The sequence below is a fragment of the Hippocampus zosterae genome, chromosome 3, assembly GCF_025434085.1.
Source record: "Hippocampus zosterae strain Florida chromosome 3, ASM2543408v3, whole genome shotgun sequence".
In the NCBI taxonomy this organism is placed as follows: Eukaryota; Metazoa; Chordata; class Actinopteri; order Syngnathiformes; family Syngnathidae; genus Hippocampus; species Hippocampus zosterae.
The window spans coordinates 16,240,156-16,262,868 of NC_067453.1; the positions used below are offsets into that span (position 1 = coordinate 16,240,156).

The 22,713-nt window shown below is 43.1% G+C and overlaps 1 protein-coding gene across 2 annotated transcripts in view; it reads left to right on the forward strand.

The window, feature by feature from the left end:
* The window catches only part of frmd4a (FERM domain containing 4A), a 143,902-nt gene that overhangs the window by 15,358 nt on the left and 105,831 nt on the right, over window positions 1–22,713 (forward strand). The window contains exon 1 of one of the 2 annotated variants that reach the window (XM_052060232.1): window positions 7,660–8,193. The exons of the other annotated variant lie outside the window; for it this stretch is intronic. Coding sequence (XP_051916192.1) covers window positions 8,161–8,193 — 33 coding nt within the window. The 5' untranslated portion in view covers window positions 7,660–8,160. Of the gene's footprint in view, window positions 1–7,659; window positions 8,194–22,713 lie in introns of those variants that run through there. 2 annotated transcript variants of the gene reach the window in all.

Here is a 22,713-nt window from a genome sequence, read left to right on the forward strand (position 1 = left end):
CTTGCCCCCCACCCCTCAGCATTAGTGGTCTCTTGAGTAATAATTTAAAAAATAGGTTTAACATTTTATTTATTAATATATTTATTTTAAACTGCTCCCAGGTCAACCAGGAAAAAAAGTATTTTTCTTTTGGTCATACATCTGTTTAGGAAGTATGTGGCCGCAAAATTGCACTGATAAAAATTGTGGCCTCCTGCAGAATTTTTGTTGCCCATCCCTGAGGTATCATATTAGTGGTCTTTTTTTCCGCAGAGGATAAAGAAAATATGGCACTGATAACACTTCATTAATCAAACCATGTTTATTGGTGCTATTTGTTAGCCCCTCAGTGAAAAAAGTTTTTTCTAACCCAATTGTACAGTATAAATGTTTAACGTTCCGCTGTATAACAAGCTAATTTTCCATGGGTCATCCTTCAGGGAATGTAAAATTGCATCAAATCTCATTGAAAATTCCCGCCAGAGACCAACAACGCAGCTAGATTTCAACTGCTCAATGAGAAATGCGTTTAGAAGACATCACTGTCTATCATTGGACTAATGTCTGGATTAACCCATCTTCCTGCTTCCCTCCGCTCCTGATTAGGATTTATACACTGTATGTTGAATTTAGATTTAAATTTATTCAGTCAGTATCACCCACGATGGTTTAAATTACTTTAATCTCACAGCTTCATGTCCCTGAGATCCACTGTTAATTAGTGGAATTAGATTGCTCCTCTGCCTTTGCCAATGACCTAATGTGACATATTGGAAACTTAAAAAGTAAAAAAAAAAATAAATAGAAACAGACAAGTGTACATTAAATTCATGCATGTGTCCACATGCAACACGCAACTCATCAAGTTCCAGACAATGTACTTTTCCATCAGAGCTCACTGTGTATTGACCATTGATTATTAACAGACACACACACACACACACACACACACACACACGCACACGCACACGCACACGCACACACGCACGCGAGTCGATTAGTGTTGTTTTGTGCGAAGCAGGAGTCTCACTCTGGCGAATGAGAGTCCGCAGCAGTTGCCTTTCGAGCGGCATTGATTTAGCTGTAATGCTCTGACAGGGTTGCGCCTTGACTTATGGGTCCCTCAGCCAGATGCGCGAATAACGATAAACATGGCCTCTCTCTTTTCCAGTCCTGCTCCATCTCTTTGTAGCCAACCTGTGTTTATACAATCCACATGGCCTGTTGCTGTGTTTGTCATTCCTCTTGATGCAACCTATTGTTGCTCTTCATACATATGAACACAAACACTGTACAGTATTCCCTAATTATCAAACCAAACCAACTGAGCTAAATGAAGACATTTTAAATGGTTCACATGTGTCTTTGAATTTTTGAATTCTCAGTCAAAATAGGCAAAGGATAAAAAATTACAGAACACGTCAAACAATCTTGTGTTGCTGAAAGCAGACCTTTTTTTTAAGATTAGTTAGTTAGTTAGTTAGTTAGTTAGTTAGTTAGTTAGTTAGTTAGTTAGTTAGTTAGTTAGTTAGTTAGTTAGTTAGTTAGTTCCGCCCGTTCCTATTTGGAACATTGGGCGACGAGTTTCCTCCATTTGGTCCGGTCACTGGCGACCCTTCTTGCTCCATGCCAGCTGACACCCATCTCACTGAGGTCTTCTTTGGCAGTCTGTCTCCACGTCTTCTTTGGCCTACCTCTCTTCCTCTTTCCACCCTCTGGCATCCAGTCCATGGCCACACTTGCCGGCAGTCGGAGTACCTGGCCGATGATTTTCCTTCTCCTTTCAGAGACAATGTCTGACAGTTCAGCCACTCCTGCCTTCTTCATCACCTCCTCGTCGGTGATGTGGTCTCTCCATGAGATCCTCAGGATGGATCTCAGGCAACGCCGATGGAAGACATCTAACTTGTTGGTTATGTTGGCTGTCTTCATCCATGTCTCACAGGCGTAAATCGCTGTTGGGATAACCACTGACATATAGAGGTGTAGCTTGGTGGTCTTGGTGGTAGTGATGGCTTTCGATGACCATATGTTGCGGAGGCGTTGGAACACTCCCGCAGCTTTACCAAGTCTACTGTTGACGTCTTTCTCCACACCACCTGTATTTGAGATGTTACTCCCAAGATATGTGAAGCTGTCAATGTACTCTATGTCTTGTTGGTGTAGAGTGAGTGGTTGAAGGTGTTGGTGCTGTGCCATGGCCTTGGTCTTTTCCTGGCTAATTCGCAAACCGACCTTAACTCCGTGCTCATACAGATTACTGGTCAACTCCTGGAGTGCGGGCTGGGTGTGACTTAACAGGGCCAAATCATCTGCAAATTCCAGGTCAACTAGTCTGCTCCCTCCCCACTTGATACCAACTTTTGCTCCTGTGATGGACTTCCTCATCACAAAGTCAATTATGATGATGAAGAGTAGGGGTGACAGAATGCAACCCTGGCTTACACCAGTGACAATGTCAAAATCATCAGTTGTGCCACTGTTGGTTTTGACACAACAGGTTGAGTAGTGGCACAATGACCTGAAGATGTTGATGTACTTGAGGGGTACACCATACAGCTGGACGATCTGCCACAGTGAGTCTCGGTGGATGCTGTCGAAGGCTTTCTTGAAATCGATATAGTTGATCATGAGTGGTATCTGAAGTTCTTGGCACTGCTCTATGATGTTTCGAAGGGTAAAGATCTGTTCGGCGCAAACCTTCCCTTCCTGAAACCGGCTTGCTCTTCTCTCAAGATATTATCCACTTCATCTTTAAGGCAATATAGCAGAACACTGCAGAATACCTTGCTGGGAATTGACAGCAGCGTAATGCCCCGCTAGTTATTGCAATCTGCGAGGCTTCCCTTCCTGGGGAGCGTGACAATGACCCCACGTCTCCAGTCGGCAGGAACCTCTTCAGCATGCCAAATCAGGTTGAACAGGTGGGTAAGGCTCTCCACAACAGCATCTTGACCATGTTTCAACAGCTCGGCAGCTATCTCATCGAGTCCCGGTGCCTTGTTGTTCTTAAGGCCCTTGATTGCTCTGGCAACCTCAGTCTCGGATATCTCTTTCGATGTAATATTTAGAGCTGGAGCTGGTGTCTCTTGATCGAAATTGAAGAGCACGGGAGGCATTGGTTGGTTGAGAACCTCCATGAAGTGTTCCAGCCATCTTGCGTCTTGCTCCTCGTCGCTTAGAAGTGTCCTGCCATCCTTGCTCCTGATTGGCACACTAGAGCTGCTCCTGGAGTTGGTTAGCTCCCGCACAATCTTGTATAGGGTCGTCGTGTCGTTGTTCTCTGCTGCTTCCTGTGCCTCTCTTGCTTTCTCTTCTAGCCACTGTCTTTTATCCTTCCTGCAACTCTTCTTCACTGCCCTGTCCAAGTGTCTGTACTCCTCGTCTTCCATCCTCCAGCTCCGGAGCCTCCTCTTTTGTTCTCTTTTGATCATAGCCACTTTCCTTTCATCAATCAACTTCCAGGTGTCGTCTGTTATCCATCTCTCTTTGTTGGTACCCGTCTTTCTGCCTATAACTGCTTCTGCAGTGTCAGAAATGGCACAAGAGAACATACTCCACTGGTCCTCAATGTTTGCAAGGTGTTGTGATACCTTGAGCTTCCTACTCAATTCCTCACAGAAGCTTTCTGAGAAGTTTTTATTCTTTAGCTTGTCCACCGCATAAGGTCTCTTGGGCTGCACCTTTTTCACCTTCTTCAGCTTCAGCTTGATTTTACTCACCACAAGGAAGTGGTCTGAACCCACATCTGCACCTCTGTAGGAGCGAACGTCGAGCAATGATGAGCGCCACCTTGTGTTGATGCAGATGTAGTCCAGTTCGTTCCGGGTCCCGCCACCAGGTGAAACCCAGGTTACTTTGTGGATCCGCTTGTGCTCAAAAAAGGTGTTGCCAATGCTGAGGCCGTTGGTACTGGTTAGCATCAACAGTCTCTCCCCGTTGTCGTTCGTGGAGCTCGCAAACCCATGTGGTCCAGCTGTGGCATTCAGGCCCCTTCTGTCATTATCCAGTTTTGCGTTGAAGTCTCCAATCAGCATTTTGATATCATGTTTTTTTTTAAGATAACACCGTTGAAAATATCAGCAAATACAAAAAAACAAGTCAGAGAAAAACGGATTTAAAGAATAGAAAAAAATTACAAAATCATTGAATATACATTCCCTAATAACGAGTAAGATGTGAAGATATTAACTTTTCTATTCATTCATTCATTCATTCATTCATCTTCCGAACCGCTTCATCCACACTAGGGTCATGGGGGGTGCTGGAGCCTATCCCATCTGTCCTCGGACACCCTGAATCGTTTGCCAGCCAATCGCAGTGAACTTATCTATTCCTACTCCATTTTCTTGATTTCATTATTAATATATGGACAGTATTGAGGAATACAGGATTCATTCTCTGCTAGATATACATGAAATACAACGCATTCAAATTGTAATACATTTTCATGTCATACTTTCCTCGTCTCAATACTAAGCAAACAATTGTGGTTCATTCATCATCCCAAACACTTTTTCAAAGGTCTAAGCGCCATGAGTGATGCAATTAAGAAAATTAAGTTTACGGTAATCAAAAAAGTGATGGGCCGCCAAAGCAGCGTAATCAGATGATACTCAACCGCGTGCAAACTTACCTTTGCAGCTGATGCGCTTCCTTTTGCATCATGCAATTAAAAAAAAAAAACGTTCCATAATATGTCTATTGGTAGGCAATACGGTTAACTCAGTGAGTCTGGCGAGCCTCTAAAAGACATAAGAAGACCCCTAATTCTCCCTTGCTGGCTCTGGTGTAGTTTAATTGATAAATCAGTACAATTATACTCCTTGTTTCCCCTGTGGAAGCGCTGCGTGTGTTTAGCAGCGGCTAATTACCACAGCCCATTGGCCGTCTGCTTTGTACGGCGTAATTGCTGCCCTCTGTTGAGAGCGCCAAGAAAAAAAAAGTCACACATAGTCTTCACACATTTGTTGACACGTTTGTGCAGAGGCCTTCAGAATATGACATGGCTGTAGGTCACTCGCAAAAATTAGGCACCATGAGGTAGAAACTCAGATGGAACATAAGAGACAAAAGAAGCAAGACATAAGGATGATGCATCAGCACACTCTGACTGAGGTGTGTTATGTCGCATGTGCGTGATGAAAAAAGGTCAACAAGGGGTTCACTTTAGGGTCCAGATGGACCAGCGTAGACCAGTTGAAGAGGAGGAGAAAGGGGGAGACCTGGTGTGAGACCAGGGGTGAATTTCATGGTAACATACTGTAGTATGCATCGAGCTGTGCAATATTGTCCTATTATTATAATGCCTCCTACATGCCTTGCACCCATTCTCTTTTTTACGTGTGGCTATGTGAAAGATTTAGTGGGGGCTGGTAAGCGTTGGGGGCAGGAATAAGGTGTATTTCTGCCGGCATATAAATGTGTGTGTGTGTGTGTGTGTGTTTGTGTTTGTGTGTGTGTGTGTGTGTGTGTGTGTGTGTGTGTGTGTGTGTGCGCGCGTGTGTGTGTGTGTGCGCGTGTGCGTGTGTGCGTGCGCGCATGTGCGCCAGTGTGGTGTGGGGGAAACCTGGGATTTGCTGCCAGGTTAACATTCCCTGTCAGCATTAATCTGCACTGGCAATAGATTGGGCCAGGCTTGGCAGACTCTGAAAAAAAAAGCACATATTCAAGGCAGCTTGAATAAATATCTGTTCTGTTGGAGTCATAAACATCCTCCTGCCTAAAGAGACCCCAAGCTAAAGCGGTCTTATTTACTCAGCTTCAACAATCGCTGAGAACAAGAAACGTGCAAAATAGGAAAAAAAAGTCCTTACTGCGAGTGCAATCTGTTCATTCCCCGTGCACTACTACTGTCGCAATCACGGGTCAGCTAAATAATGAGATTTCCCATGTGAGACCTCAGCTTCACTTACCCAATTTTGTCCATTATCAGCGCTCGTGGAGGAGAGAACGAGGAGCTGATATAGTGCGGGTGTGTTTATTTGTGTCGAGCTTGTATGTGTATGTGTGTGTACGAGTGAGTGCGCGAGTCGCGTGTGCTGTGATACAATCATATGGTCCAGTGGCGCTGCTCAGCACAAAGTGATACATTCTCTGATGTGAAGTAGACCACGGAATATCCTCCCGTGGGAGATCCCCTGTTTGAATGCGCTTCATAAATGAAACCACACGCCACGGGCAAAGCTGGCTCATTTTCACTTGGTGTTTGCTGCCGCAAAAGATAACGACCTGAAAGGTAATGTTTGCTACAAGGGAGTGGACGTGCTGCACGCAGCTTGAATGCTCCTGATTTCGATATCTTCCGTTGTCATTGCCAAGAGGGCCATCCTGCATTCATGCGGAGATGGCGGCTGCCATCGCTAGCCTGTTGCCAGACTGGCTGTCATTTAACATCGCGACATATGATTATCAAGAAAGCCACCAAAAAAAAAAAAAACTACCTTGTATACTCTCTTAGTTGCATGAAACAAATGTTTAAATTGATACAGTCATCAATGGTGTACGAAAAGTTAGGAATTGTGTGAGACATTTCTTTTATGATAAAGAACATGAAGCTAATAGTTTTGTTTAATCATAATCATCTAAATTGTAGTCTCATTACTTTTTCATTTTCATTAAGGAGGATTTTTCTTCAATCCTGTAATTTAACTTTTTTTTCTTTTCGGTGTGGTCCAAACAACCCTTTTCACCCTTGACTTTTTATAGTCACAGTCTGCTTTATTCACCTGGATGTCATTTCATGCCATACCATAACGTAATTTTTGGACTAAAAAAGTGATTCGAAGTATCAGCAGCTAATACCTGGTTGGGAATATGTTGTGGTCAAATAGGAATGCGTACATTTCTAGTTCTTTTTTTAGTACAACATTGACATACATTAACGACCTGTCAATGTTGCCAGGGGTGCCCATGCAATTGGAACACTGTTGAGTTTGAAATGTCACCTGAGCACAGTTCACAACAAATATGTGCTGTCCCACTCATGAAAGGACTAATCATAAGAAGCTAATCATAAAAAACTAAGAGGGGATAAACTTACCTGTTATGCAGGAATGTTGTTAATTCCACATCACTCCTGAATTCTCTCTGAAGCCCTCGCTTTACTTCTGTTTGTCTTGCGTCCAATTGTTGGCAAACGAGGGACGGGCATTTATTTCATTTTTCAGAAGTGGAAAGAAAGCTCCTAAAACCCAAGATAGCAGGTGAGTGTGACGGCAATGATTGACACCTTGTCATCCACATCTTCTCGAATTAGGCCTGAATATCAAAATGTGTGTACCTTCTTATGGTACAGTATAGAGAAATCACTCTGCGGAAAATACCTCAAAATGGTCCCCTGTCACGTATCATGATTGCCTACAGCTGGAGGCTGTGTGAGAATAGCGGTGTGCGTGAAAAACAAGGTTTGTGGTTTTGGGCAAGTGACTCATGCTCTTGTCTATTAAGAGAAAGGAAACTGATCAGGTTGCTAGGCGATTAAAAGCCACTATTGTCCAAAGGGACAATACTAGCCCTGAGAGTGTCCTCTCTCTCTTCTGTTCCTCTATGCTTGCCTCCACCACCTCTTTCTCTCTCACGCACACACGCACACACACACACTCACACACACACACACACACACCATTTTCCACACCCCACCTCAACCCCCTAAACACACTCACCTCCTTTCTGCGGTTTGGTGGGAGCTGCCAGTGAGCAAGAGGACAGCAAAAGATGCAGGGGGGGCTGTGCCATTTAAAAAAAAAAAAGACCTGCAATCATTCGCCACTGTGAAGGGAACAAATGTAGCTGGAGGCAGGAGAGAGAAGAGAAACAGAGAGAGGTAGCCAAACAGGGGTGGGGGGAGAGAGAGAGAGAAGGAGAGCAAGTTGGACATTGTAGGCTGAATTCATTGACAGGTTGGTGGGTGGAGAAGCATCAGGACTTTGGCACTGCCCTCTCTCCTTCTGCTTCCAAATGCAAGTGTGTCCACGAATGTGTGTGTGACACAGTGCCCCCCCCCCCCAACACACACACGTTCACACGCCACACACATATCAGTGCACTGTGTGTGGGTAGGGAGGAGATGTTCGCTCTGAGGATGAGACAGCGTTTCTAACAGGATCTATTTGCGGACCGGGGATAATTCCGCCGACACCGCTGAGGGAAGCGAGTCCACCGGAACCGAGCCAATCCGTCATGGAGGGGCTGCTGTCGCCGATGAGGACGCGGGTAGGTTACCATGGGGATGCTGAGTTTCTCAAAACTACCATCGCCAAGATGTCACGTAAGGAGGAGAGGATGCTGAGCCGATGAAATGAATGAATGGCTCCATGATGTGGGGGAACTTTTCGAGCCAACATGCATCGTTATGCTTGGGTTATGTTTTTGTGAAAATGTTGAAAAAGAATGAGGCAAGCTGTGAGGGTGTGTTTGTGAATATGTCACTCCGGCTTTGGAAGAATGAGTCAGTGTGTTCGAGTGGTGCCGATCTCCTCTCAGTACAAAACCACTGTGGCCTTTTGATTTGGACCAGAGAAGCAGAGCAAGAGGTGCAAGAGGAACTTGTTCTTGTCACATACCATCCTTTGTGTTTGCGCTTTGCACTTGGTCCTTTTAGTTTGTCTATAAAAGTACTCTGCTCTCAGACAACACAAGAGGCAACTGGCACATGGAAATGGTGTGTATGTTTTTGTGTTGAGTGAAAGTGTGCTTGTGTGAGAACACACTTGATTATTTGTGTCGCATGAGCCTGCCACGTCTCCTTCCCAGATGAGATGTGAGATGAAGGCCTGTTTATTCCAGTGGGGATTTTATGCTGGGTATGCATTCTATTGTGTGCACCCAGCTATACGATGCCCTGTATTAATATTTATAAAGGCACAATTGAATTTTCAAAGAAAGCGGGTAGGATTGGTTAAATCTTCTGCTCAGTTAAAACCGAGGAGCAAACAGCACAGAATGAAATGCGCTGTCGCGCTGCATCAACATTTGCAGAATGAACTAGTTGTCTGTCGGTTTCAACTGCTTTTTCTTCTACTTCTCAGTCTGACACAAAGCCTCCTTTCCTCCTCAATTTAGGCATAACGCCACTGGTGCAGACCGAGACAAACCCAAAAATATATACCGAATTCAACCTCCTCTTTCAACAGCACCCGTGACACCCTCCATACATTTTTGCAAGAGGGCAACCTTAAAGCAAGTCGGCCACTCGGAGGACCTATGTGCCGCATCTGCTGCCCTTTATTAATTAATCTTTAAAGGAAAGTGTTTTCGCACTTGAAAATCATTTACCATCCTATGTCATCTAGTTGTAACGCCTGTGTAGAACAGCATCCTAGATCTCGCCAGCGATCGCGTGTGTAATTATGGTGGATAGGTTACTACAGCAGTAAGTGTGTGTGTGTAACAGTGGCCCGGATCATTCCAGTGATTGCATGTGTGTGACGGCAAGCTGCATATCGCTAACAGGTGTATGAACAACAGCGGAATTGATCTTACCATTGAGTATGTGCGTAAAAGTAGGCTGGCAAATGTACCCATAACAGCAGACCAGATCTTTCTATTGAGTGAAAATGTAACCATGGGGTGGATCTTGCCAGCAAATTCCCAAGAGGCAGCCAGCGAAGGTTGTCACGGTAACCAAGGTTGGACTTGCCATTTGCCTCGAAGTAAATGTGTTGTGACCCCGAAGTTGTGCGAATGTAGTGAATCTTGATTTTTCATCCGAATTTAAGAGTAGAACGTTGTAGAAATACAGTGCTGGTGAGTTTGTGCGTAGCGGGGTCTTGCCTGCAATTCTTTTTCACTCTATCTCTCTCATTAATAGACCTCGCCCCTCCATCTTGACTCCTCGACCCGCGCAGTGTATTTGGCACTTAATATGTATGGAGGTAGCTGTTACTTGCATATGACTCCCGTGGTCTTGTCCAAAAGAGGGGCTTCATAGGGCTTTTCGGAGAGAGTCTGTTCAAAGGCATGGCGGAGATTCAAAATGAGCTGCTAAATCAATGCTGTCTCACACTGGCCAGATTTACCCAAGATAACCATCAGTGATGAAATGACCTTTTTTGATTCTCTCAGTGTATCTTCATCAGCCACATTTAGCTTCTGATGCCCCGCGGTAGATTTGGTGGATGTCCCTGCTTTGGAATCAAAGCAACTCTGAGATTTACCGTATTTGAAAGAATTACAGCGTGACGAAACTCGGAAGGCGCCACACTTAAAGTTTAACACCTCTCTGTGATAAAAGGAGGAATGAAGTGTGGGCAGATTGTGTCTCCTGCTTGCCTTCTTATTCAACCAGCTGCAAGATTGAAAAAAAAATAGAGCGGGAAATCCATTTTTTATAAAATCTTGACAGACTGTTTTTGACATGACATTTGTCATTCACTCCATGTAGTGTGCCATTTTTTGATTTTTTTTTAGCGACAGACACGGCCTACTACCTACCACAACACATATACTCTTTATACATAAACGTACAGTAGTTGTACACCGTTCAAGGGTGAAGTGACTAAACTTGTGCGACTGGCACCGTGCTGTCAGTTCTCTCACTCATGATCAAAGTGACAAGCCAAGATTCACCCCCTAATCTTTATCTTCAAAGCTTTGCAAGCTGTGCTGATCTTAAATTCAAATTGATGCATTTCCGGCACCAACAGTGATCTGTAAGCGTTTTACAAACTTGAATTTGACAGGCAAGCAGAAGAAGACTGTCTTTCATGCCTGCACGTCAAAAAAATTACTTTCCGTTGGTGGCATTAAAGTGTTGGATTCGAGATAACGAATATAAACTACCAAAGGTGTGAATGTGAGTGTGAACGGTTGTTCGTCTCTATGTGCCCTCTCATTAACTGGCAATCAGTTCAAGGTGTACCCCACCGCTCAGCCGAAACCAACTAGAAACGGTTCCTCCAATCACTCGAAAGAGGACAAGTGGAATAGAAAATAGATGCTGGAAGAGTGAAAATGAAAACTAAGGGAAAACTTGGAAAGAAAGCTTTTAGTGTATTCTATGTGTGACGGACATAACTAAGCATTGTCCAGAAAAATGAGAAAGAAGCGAAGAAATGCCCCACGGCCACTGACAGAGATAATACAGTACTAAAATTGTTCTTTTCAGGTCTTATCCATTGAGGTTTGTCTTTTAGGGAACCACAAAAGACCACTTTATTCCAAAGATAACTCCAAAACCGAAGGGGGGGGGGGGGTGCTACCCTCCATAATCCGCTGACCTCTACAACGAAAAATTTGTGCTGCGCAGGCTTTCTATGAGATGGACTCAAATCGTCCTGCTACTCGGTATCTCTCTTGTGTTGTGTTATTTTATTTCTGGTGACAGTAATGTGCAGTGAAGCAGGGAGATCAAATAAAAAGGCGCATTTGTGTGGTGTGCTGGCTGGAGCTGTGTTGAACTGAAAGAAGCAGGATAATGAAAAACTGTGAAAGAAGTTCCATAGCTTACACATCTCTTTCGTGGTTGCATTATTGTTTCTTGGTGTTCTTTCAGATGAAATATTACAGTTTATTTTTCAGCTGATCGTTGCACACTATCTTGGAAAGTGTCCAGTGGCCAGCGGTGAGAGTGGTGTCTCCACCACTCCACTCGAGTTAAAATAGATGCAAACTCACAGGGGTGTGGGCTTCAGCTCTAGCCCTTTGTGAGTAATCGTTTGAAGCCAGGGAGGAAGCGAACATTTCACTGTTCTCCTATTATCAATACATGGGGACCTTGACTTCTGAGTTGAATTTGTTCTATTATCAAGCTTGTCACGCAATTTACATGCATATCAAATTAATTTCCCCACATTGGAATTAATTGCAGTGCAATGGCAGAATCAATTGATGGTGCTGATACACCATTAAGCTGCTTTTCAAACTGCTAAGAGACCCCACAGAAGAAGAACAAGGAAGGGCGATACATACGGTGCAATCGTGTTTTGTGCTAGAATTTTCCATTTGGCAGATGATGGGGAGAGCAAATGTTATTATTTTGGCTTTGGGAACAATACAAAATTGTTGAGTGCAATTTTCATTAAAAAACTAACACCAAAAACATTTATTTTTGTCTTTTTTTAAGGTGAAGGGACCGATTGAATGCACTTTCCTTCATTTCAATGAGGAAGACTGATTTGAACTACAAGTGTTTTGATTTACGAACATGGCCATGCAATAAATTCAACTTATATCTCTAGGGACAACTGTATTATGTTTTTTTTTAAACCATCAAGTGACACAGTATAACCATTTAGTCAAGGCTCATTTTTACTATGACAAACAATAAGCTTTAGTTATAAACATTGCTAAGTGTGTACTGTGGAACGGCCTGAACCAAGAATCTCCCGGGACCAACTCTTAGCTTGGAAGGAATGATCCATACAGGCCTGTTCAAATAGTGCAGAACACACTCACGGCATGTACCGGTAATATATGCATATAGGTCAGTAGAGTAGCACAAGGAACACAGTAATTGAATCTTCCACTTGAACAAATGTGTGACACTCTAAAGTGTATTTGTGGATGTGTGTATGTGTGTGTGTATGTGTGTGTGTGTGTGTGTGTGTGTGTGTGTGTGTGCGTGTGTGTGTGTGTGTGTGTGTGTGTGTGTGTGTGTGTGTGTGTGTGTGTCTGTGTGTGTATACACCCTCGCACCTGAGTGCATTGTTAACACTCCCCTCCTTACTCAATCAATATGGAGTAGTTATCAAGAGATTAACCCTGTCGATGCGTTATCTGTCTAATCATCAGCGCCCACCAGTGCACTCCATCACTCTCCAACTGCTGTCATTTATACGCTCGCTTGCTTCCTCTTGTGCCTCCTGTGACAGATGGCTGCATCATGGAAATAGTGGCAAGTGCAAACTGAAAAAAAACCAAACAAACCCCAAAACATACTGTATATATATATACATACAGATTTACTCTTTATGGGAGGGAATACCACAAAGCTTGCAAAGTGAAGGGATGTGAAGTTAACCTCCTGACTCTCTCCAGCCCTGTCGTGTTGAAAGCAATTGTCTCTGGCTGACAAGTATTTCTTTTGTCACACCAGGAAGGCTGGCAGTGATGTGACCTCACAGATATGTTCATCAGATTCTGGAATGCTCCGTGAACGTGTACATATGTTATATTATACAGATTTTGCAGATGTTGGATTTTCTAGTGTGCGTACAAATGCTGCTTAGCAGTTGCGCCCGTCTCTGAAACCCCACATGCACAGCATTCATTAGCAGGCCGGGCGGCTGTCAGGATGACTAAACTCAGACTGGGGACTCAGAGCACCATAAGTCAGCCAACAGGGAAGTGACCAGAACCCGCATCCCTGCAGCCAAATGCCTCGCTACTCGGATGAGAATAATTATGAGGGAAAGGCAGAGGTGAGGGGGTTTGGATCAGCTGGACAAGGTGGGAGTGCCTTTGGCAGCGCACATGCATATTCAGCACCACAACAGCAGCGTTCAAGGGCCAAAGGAAATGGTAGAGGGACTATGTCTGGTGTTTGGACCCGCAAGAGACATTAAAAAAAAAAAAAAACTCAGTAGATCACTGTCACACTGTCACTGTCACGATTTACAAGACCTTTTCTCTAAAGAAAAATTCTAATCATAATAGTAATAATTACATGAATAATTTCTGTTCTACGGCTGATAGAAAAAAAACATGTATATTTTTACTGGTTGTAAGGCACCACAGACCTCATACTTCCTGCCTTTTTTTGTTGTTGTTGAAAAAAATTGTCTGTTTTTAGGTGCAATTTTGTGAGACAAAGGTTAGTTTAACATGTAGTTGGTTGATCATAGTTTGGGATATATTTATGGTCTAAACTGTCAACATAGACATTAATGAAAAACATGTAGGTGTGGTGTCTCTGATTCACATTTTTGCTATTTATGTTGGGGCCCAGTGTACTTAAGAAGCTCTTGTTATGTTTTCATCCATATACTTACAGTAATGAGAGGTTGTGTCTGAGTGATGTCAGCGGGAACGCCGTGATGGTTGTACAGTGATGCCTGTTTCAAACTTTACCTCTCAGCCATCACCGCGTGAAGGACACACATGCCATCTAGGCAAGCGACGTGCATCCACAGTGCCTGTAAGTCCCGCTGTGTCAAGCGTGTCAAATGTGCTCCTGTCCCCTTGAAGAGGCCCGTGTGATATGATCAATCAAAGCGAAATCGAGTGGCCAAGGAAGCGAGCCGACAATTCACTTAAGTTAGGAGTTGTCATAGAAACACCGGAGCAGATTTTCCGCTTCCTCACTCGACCTTCATGTTGCAGGCTTTGCTAGAACAAACTGAATGATGCGAGGGTAATTAAATTTTTGTAAATACTTAGTCATTCTCATAAATTACCAGTTGAGGTAATTTAGATGCAGTGGTGATATGAGTGACCCCAGAGCAAAAATGTGTTAAACTGTACAAGCGCTGCTGCATGGTTACCACTCGCAGTACAGTACATGGTCAACTAAACAGTTCAATGTTAATTTAAAACACCCGCCTAGCTTTGCATCAATTAAGTATGTTTGGCATAATTTCAACAAACAATACAAAGAAACGGATGTTTAAACAATTTATATTTGAACACAACTAGTGGGGCAACACATGTAGACTGACAATAAGTGAGCAGTTGTGAATGTGGGAGGAAACCGGAGCACCCAGAGAAATCCCACGGAGGCATGGGGACAACATGCAAACTCCACACAGGAAGGCCAGAGCCGGAATCAAACCCTGCACCTCAGCACTGTGAGACAGACATGCTAACTGGTCGACTACCGTGTGGCCCTGTCATAGCTATGTTTTATTAAAATAAATTACAATAATAGTGTAGAGTCTGCAGGAACAGATTGCTGAAATATTTTAATGGCATTTTCATTCATTTCAATGAGGAACGTTGATGGGAGATACGAGTCTTTTGAATTATTATTATGCTCAGATCTGAATTTTACAAGAGCCGAGTGGCAATTACACTTGCCATTACTGGGAGTTGCTCACACACACATGCACACGCACGCAGAGACTTTGATGGACGATCCGAGGAGTACGAATGTCATCCATACCATGAATGTTGACCCCTGCGTTGAAAGGATGTCATACATCACCCCGTCAAAACCAGCTTCATATTTACATCAACCCTCATAGGAAACAGGAGGTTCCTCGAACCTCATCATAAATTTTCTCTCACTCTGTCCTTTTTCTTCTGCTATTTTCAAATAAACGTGCCATTAGAAGCTTCTTCCTGGCCTCCCTCCTACTTCTTGCCATTTGTCTTCCCTCTCGGGCTCGAGAGCTGGCAGCAGCTATTGGGCGGCCTGCTTAAGATTGATTGGCTAACCGTGAAGTGGACTGATGTCAACGCTGTCCCTTGGGTACTGAGACAGGAAGGCAAAGACCGAGAAGTGGAGGGACAAAAGAACTACGCGTTTTGTGAAACCTAATTTGGAAGTACATCCGTAGTAATGGCAACAACTGCACTCTCAGTTGGTCTCCAGCTGAATGCGTGGCGTTCCAGTTCTCTGGCTCCGCCACAATTCCAATCACAGCCTGGAGGTATATTGCAAAGACAATTCAGTAAGGTTCAGTCTCCACGCTGCCGTTTTCCCGCTCTCTGGCCCTGGTGCTCCGTCGAGGGTAATTGGCAGTGTTGCAACTACAACATGTTTCCCAGGGCCTGAGTCCATTTCGGGGGTGGAGATCTCACGGGCTGTCTCTTTACTAGACAACCGAGGACGGAAAACAGCTGCGAAGAGGATGCTAGCCATTCCAAACAACAGAACAGGAAAAAAAGGAACAAAAACAAAATGGAGAGGTTCAAGGAAGTCTTAATATTTAGACTAAATTTTCTTACTCGCCAGATTGCAATGTACAGTAAGCCTCCACATATTCATGGTCTTTGTGAAAAGCCTTAAAATGCCACAAGATGGTACCAAAGCCCTGTCTAAATCGGAATTGGTGTCAATGAAGTCTAGTGGTGCTTGGACTTGCAGGTTTGATAAATTCCATGACCATATTCGTAACTCAAAACACTTTTCTTTTTGCCACTGAAATGAATGGAAATTCTCTTAACTCATTCACTCTCAAAGACATATTTATGTCTTTTCACACTCCACACGTTCAACCCGATATTTTTTTCCCCAATTTTTCCGAGACTTAGGGTAAAATAAAAAAGGGGTCTAGAATTGGCTGGTACTGAATGAGTTTTAATCTATTCTAGTGCTCCCCCCCCAAAAAAACCATCTGTTTTGCAATGAGTTTTAAATCGCAAACATAGCACTCTATGATGTTTTATGCCATAAAAATCCATTAGTCAATTATTCTTGATTGATAATTGTCTACAGTAATTAAATAGAAATGGAAAAAATAAAGCGGTGCACCTCTGCCATGACAAACTGAATAAATATATACATTAGAGACATTGAGATGGTCAGCTTAGCTGCAAGCTGCGGTAATCTTGCTTTTTTTGCAGAGGACCAAGAAAACATGCCTGTGAGTATTCTTATAATGTTTCTCTACATGTGTTGCTACACTTTGTTCAAATGTCCATTGTTTAAAGGATTATAACACCACGACTATCGGTGCCATTCATTAGCCCCTCTATGGCGTTTTGAATCAGGCAAATTTATGCGGTTGTTTTGAATACACACGTTGTTATTGTCTTTGTTTTATGTTTGATTTGACAGACAGCTTTTAGTGAGAGTGACACAGAATGGCGCCTCCGTTTTGAAAAATTGTTCATTATGTGCCAAACTGCTGATTCGTGTGAAGTGAACTGAGTTCACAGCTCCCATATTGTGTTCGAATCTGACATTTTTTTACTCCCAAGTCAAAGCAAAAAAAATAAAATAATCGGTGACAGCTTGTATCTTGAAACTCATAAGTCAACGCCCCACTGGATGCTCAAGTAATACATCTTGACTGAGCAGTTTTATGTTCGACAGTGGTTAACTTCCCAATATTTTGGGATGTTTCCAGATGTTTCTAATTTTACAGCACAGTAATTTACTATATTAACACTGAGAATAGCAAGCAATTACTTTCCCAAACCAACATAATGTTGTCGTCTTTATAGAGTCATTAAATGTGTTGACGCTTTGTCTTCCTAAGGCACCACTTTGCTCCAAAGCATGTGCAGTTTTTACACTAGCAATCTGCATGTGTTATAGATAATGGACCGGCATCCTTATTATGCCCCAGTGCACTAATGTCGATTTGATGATTACCATGCTCAAGGAGACGGAGACGTCAAATGCGTATTGTGTTCACAGGCGTTTTGTTCAATTTGCATGCATAATATACTGGGAGAACGTGCCACGTGCACAGACGGCCAGGACCAAATTCAACCACCCGACGGCTTTTCAGTATTTCCGCTCGCTTGCAGGTTCAGAGCAGCTGGAAAAAAAAATGTACAGATAGACAGATGGAGATATAGGGAGCCGGGACTAATAGAATGAGAGATGACGAAGTTGCTGAGATGAAAGGAAAATAAATCTGCACCATTGGACTCCAGAGAGGGGAATATTTTGAAGGCAAGATGGCCTTTTTGGAAACAAGAGTCTATGACACCAAAAGCAGAAGTGAGCAATTTAGATTCCTCTTTGACGTGGTACATGCATCATAAAATGTGGATCCGATGTTATGTGGAGCTCTCAAAAAGTTAGAAATATTGAAATTTCAGCATGACCCTAAAATTCTAAAATGGTAACGTTTGCATTTGATCTTAATTTCGACTCCACCCTTTTGAATAATTCACATTTGACAGTATAAGGCTTCAAACGAAATGGACATATGCATTCAAAAGTTTACACATAATCAAATTGAGTTCAAGATACCCAATCATTCCAAGCTCTATATTCTGGCACCAGCACCAAAGTGTACCGAATACTGTTTGTTTTATTTGACCTCTCCTGTGGAGGCGTTTAGCTACGGACGGCATGCGGTGCTTGCCAAGTGTCTAATTATCACACTTCTCTCATGTGTACACTACACTCCTCACTGAATTAAAATGAAATATGAAATCGCACTTGATAGATTGATGCTCACCGTCCTCCAGGGAATACTCACATGAACATAAGTGTCTCGCTGACCCCACGATGCTCAGCTTGTTACAGCAATTAAATAGGACATGCGTCAGCTTTATATCTCACCCCGCGTGTGACTGCGCATGCTCGGGGGTGTTTTTTCGGTCTGAGCAGATGTGCACATCTGCCGTTGTGGTTCAGGCCATTAATATACTGTATGTCTGGAGGTGTTTGTACGAATGAATCTGTTTTCCAGCAACAGCTGCTGTTGTTTGGCTTCTAATCTAGGGTTTGTATTCGGTACTTTGTTTATAGAGAGTGCTGACTTGAGCTGACACTTTCTCTAATTTGGCTTCACAATGTCAAAAATGACACGGACATTCAGTTGCTCACCAAACATTGTAAATTGGAGTACTCTATATTGTTCTGTACATCCTGAACATTATCCCAAAAGAATTTGAGCTGCCAAATGCAACATGAAACAGACTCCTGTAGCTGTGCTTCATCAGTCCCTTCCTGATCCCGGCACATTCAAAGAATTCACTGTTATAGTTTTTCCATAATCCTCACGTAATAATGCTGAGGTCCTTTATATTGCTCAATACAGGGAATTGTTATTTTTGGATCAGATTTTCTTAAAATTGACTCAAACATAACAAACATAGAAGCTCGGTTGTCCACATTTTTTGCCTCTTTGGCTCTGAGTAAGAACTCACCCAGAGTTGGACATGGACTTCCAGATGGCAAAAGCTCCAAGGGTAAAAATTCTTAAATGTCATTTGAATGACACAGACTGATTGGGAAAGCAGAGCAAATGGCTGAAATTTAGCCATCTTCTCTACTGCCATAATTTGAATGTGTGATGTGTCAGTCGAAAAGTTGAAGTTTACCTAAATTGCCTGTAAGGGAGACAGAACGCTGTACATAAAACACATTTTTGATGAAAAAAAAATCCAACATATTTGACACGATGATTGAGGGATTGGCTAATTAATTTATTTTGGTGTAGCTTGGATTCAAGGCACAAACATGCTCTTATGACACTGGAATGGATAGCACACTTGAGAGCTGACAGCTGGGAGGCTAGTTATTAAAAGAACACAAGAAAAAAAATCACTCATATTCAACATTTAAATTTTTTAAGCAAATCAATAACACTGAAACCTTTGGTGGTGCATCTGGATTTGCAACGAAAAACATAAACTGTCACAGTATCTTGGTGCCTCTTGTTTATTAACATGAAACCTCGTCAATTGAAAGGTGGTGCACATTTTAGCTGTGCTACCTTGCCAGGCCGCCAGAGGGCGCCCAATGATGTGTTTCACTATGACTTGCCAAGATTTGCCACAATCAAAATCCAGCATTTCCGTCTGCTGGCGTCTTAAACGAGCACTTTTAATGAAAGAATGGAGAAGGAAGAACTGCTAACGGCGAAAGATACCCATCTGTCAGGCGCAATGTGGCCTCCTCGCCTTGTCCTGTCTGATGTATGGAGCCAATGACGGGGGACCTTGAGCTCTAATAAGCGTCTTCCTACCACCCGGCTGCTGCGTGACAGTGGCAGTGGCTGGACGTTTACTCGTTTAGCCTCCGTAAACACAGACCTGAAGCGGGCCGTTCCGCCCATCCGTCATCAGAGCTTCCTTACAGGGTACCAGGTGGGAAAGCAGGAGAGGCTATTTGTATAATTAATGACCTCATGTCGATCCTCCTGCTGTCCCAGGCAGAGACAAGACTGTTGGTGCCAGACAAAGACTGGAGACGGCAAGCAAAAGGCAGAAATTTAACAAGTCGAGTAAGCAGGAGGACACGAAGGTAAAGGGGTTGCATATCAAAGCTGCATTTACACTGTATTTTCTAGTGGCCAATTCGGATTTAATTAGCATCATCTCTACTCATCTATTTAAATGGAGTGTTAATTGTGGGCCACATTGCAGTTATGGTTTCACTTAACATGCCTTAATGACAAAATCATACAGTGGTTCATTGAGATGAGTGTTTAATTTGTTCCCTGACCACGCTTGCAAGTCATAACAATATCGCAACGTATTTCTACCCATTGAAATGAATGGAAAGCCATAAATTTGTTCCCATCTCCCAACATGTTTGTGTCGTGTTTTTAACAATGCAAAAAATATTATTATATTGTATTTTCTTAAAACACCCTGTTATGACAAAATTTAAGACTTTAAAAATGTTTTTGCTTCAATTCTCCAATACTGTGCTGCTCCATCTGGTGTGCATTCTTTGGCCAATTTGGGGCAGCATAATACAGACAGTCTTTGCTCTTTAGTAAGCTGCACTAATTGCATTGGTTCCGCAGAGGATAAAGAATATACACGTATAGTATTTTTTACATTGTCTGTCTACATGTGTTACTCCACTGCTTGTGTCTGAATATCTGGTCTAAAACTGCAACTATCGATGCTGACTATTAGGATGTCAACAGCATTTTACATGATGTTCTGAGGTAACACTGTTTGCTTGTTTGATTTACCCAACTTGTAATTGTCTTAGTTATGTGTTTAGTGAGAGAGTAGATATCAACCGATTGTGGCATTAAAAAGCTTTAAATGGTCTTTTTTTCTCTATCTCCTAAATGTCTGCTTTTTGTGAAATGATTTGATTTCACTGCCAGCACACAGTGCTCATATCTCACATATTTGCTCATAAGCCAAAGCAAAGAATCGTTCGAAAGGATGGCTCGTATCTCAAAAAAACTCGGTGACATGGATTTCAAGGCATCACAGGCACTGTATAATCACCTCATCATATTATTTTATATTCATAATTGCCCTTGTGCCATTGTTATTGAAAATAGTTCAACACCAGAATGCAGTTTGGAATTAGAAGTGGTGGAAAGTAGTGACTGGCAAATTATTGTCATATCTTTAAAACGAAAAGAAAATTGATTTTCTGCCACAGTTAAAAGAACAAAAGAATATGTTAGGGTCCAAATTGGACCGCCGGGCCTCGAATATGACATGTTTGAGCTATTTCCTAGTACATTTTGATGGATCCACGACTGTGTTTAACAATGATGGAACATATGAAAACCTGCACAGCCCAATTGAATACAACACCGGTGTAAGCATAAATGTTGTACCTTTATTTCTGTTTGGGCAGATGTGTGTATGTTACATTGAGCGGGCGGATCCAGTCTTTGCGTTTACGCTGCATTCAGATTGGCAGACATGCAAAATCTATCCGGCTTTATCCACATTTTGTAGCGGCCAGATTTTAATGTGGAGCTTGATGATTTCATGCTTTTTTCCCCTCCTCCCTCTTTACACATCCGCAATTGTGGCACTTGTGAGCAAAGAATAAAAACTGAGTCACTTCGACCAAGTAGTGCGAACCCAGCCTGGCACCCTTACGTTGTTCCTAATAATGTCATTTGTCTGCGGCTAAACCATGAAGCTCGCTATCAACTTGAGGCGCAATTACACTGGATCTGGCTCCCCCCCAACCGCTAAACCCCGCCTCCCCTGCTCTTTCCTACTTGTCTGTCCTTTTGTTACCACAGATGCCTTTCAGTTTCCATGGATATTATTGAACCTGAGGCTAAAATCTGGGCAAACATCAAGGGAAAGCACCTTGGCCTCAAGTAGATCCTGGGAGTGATCAAGCTCTGCCTGTACGGGCACATATATGCTTTCAGGCAGCCAAGGAGGTGAGGAGGACAAAGGCAAGCAAAGGTTTGTTTGACTGGTCCGTATTCTCAGGGGGAAGTCATGATTGCCAAGGGGTCACTACTTGCCCTCCTTTGTCTCCACTACACATGGCAGGGTTAAATGTACTTTATATGCTCTTTGGAAAGCGGTTTCGGCCAAAACGAACAGACGTCAAATGAGATTTCACTTGTAAAGCACTTGTCTATCCTTGCTTAAATCAGTGATTCCTGCTTTAATGTCAACCCACGTACAGTGTGTTCACCGTATACACCGTCAACCAATCAACAGGCGACACTGTCTTGCTCCACCTTTTACCTACCTGTCACCAAAGTGGAATGCGATTATGCAGCTTTGTTGGGACCCTTGACAATGGAAAACGAACAAATTATGCCACTTGCCAGGGACAAGGCTTTGATGAAATATTATGCGAAGCGAGGTTACTGGGTGGACGCAAGCTCTTCAAATTACATTTTGAAGCCAACAACAACAATCTGCCCATGTCGTCCTCCGTTGGTTGGCATGCCAACCGCGGCGTTTTCTGCCGCATGTGTCTAAGGTGTGTACCAACAAGCAGCTTACTGTCATGCCTGTAGCAAGAGGTGGTGCTCTCGGCTGGTTTTGCCGCTCTCCCGGGAGAGACTGGAGGCTTGTGCAGCGAGCCACGACATTCAGTCAGTCACGTTGATCTGTCTGGAGAAGTTGTAAAAGCCAAGCCTGAGTGAATGTGTGCGCGACCCGGTGCGCAGGTGCATCCTCTTTCTACTTTATGTCTACTTGCGCGTTTAGGTTGTTGGGCCGCGTGCCTGAGAAATTCATTGTCTATAAAAGAGTCAAGTCATTTAGTCATGAGCTACTGAGCGTTTATGAGCCTTTTAAATGCAGCTGCATCCCGTAGACCAGGGGTGCCCAAACTTTTTGGATCGAAGATCTACTTTTTGATCAACTAACCTCACGGGATCTACCCTTACCTGTGCGCGCACGCACACACACACACACACACACACACACACACAAATTTAAGATTTACCTGCTTTATTGTATTTTTTATTTTTTATTTTTTTT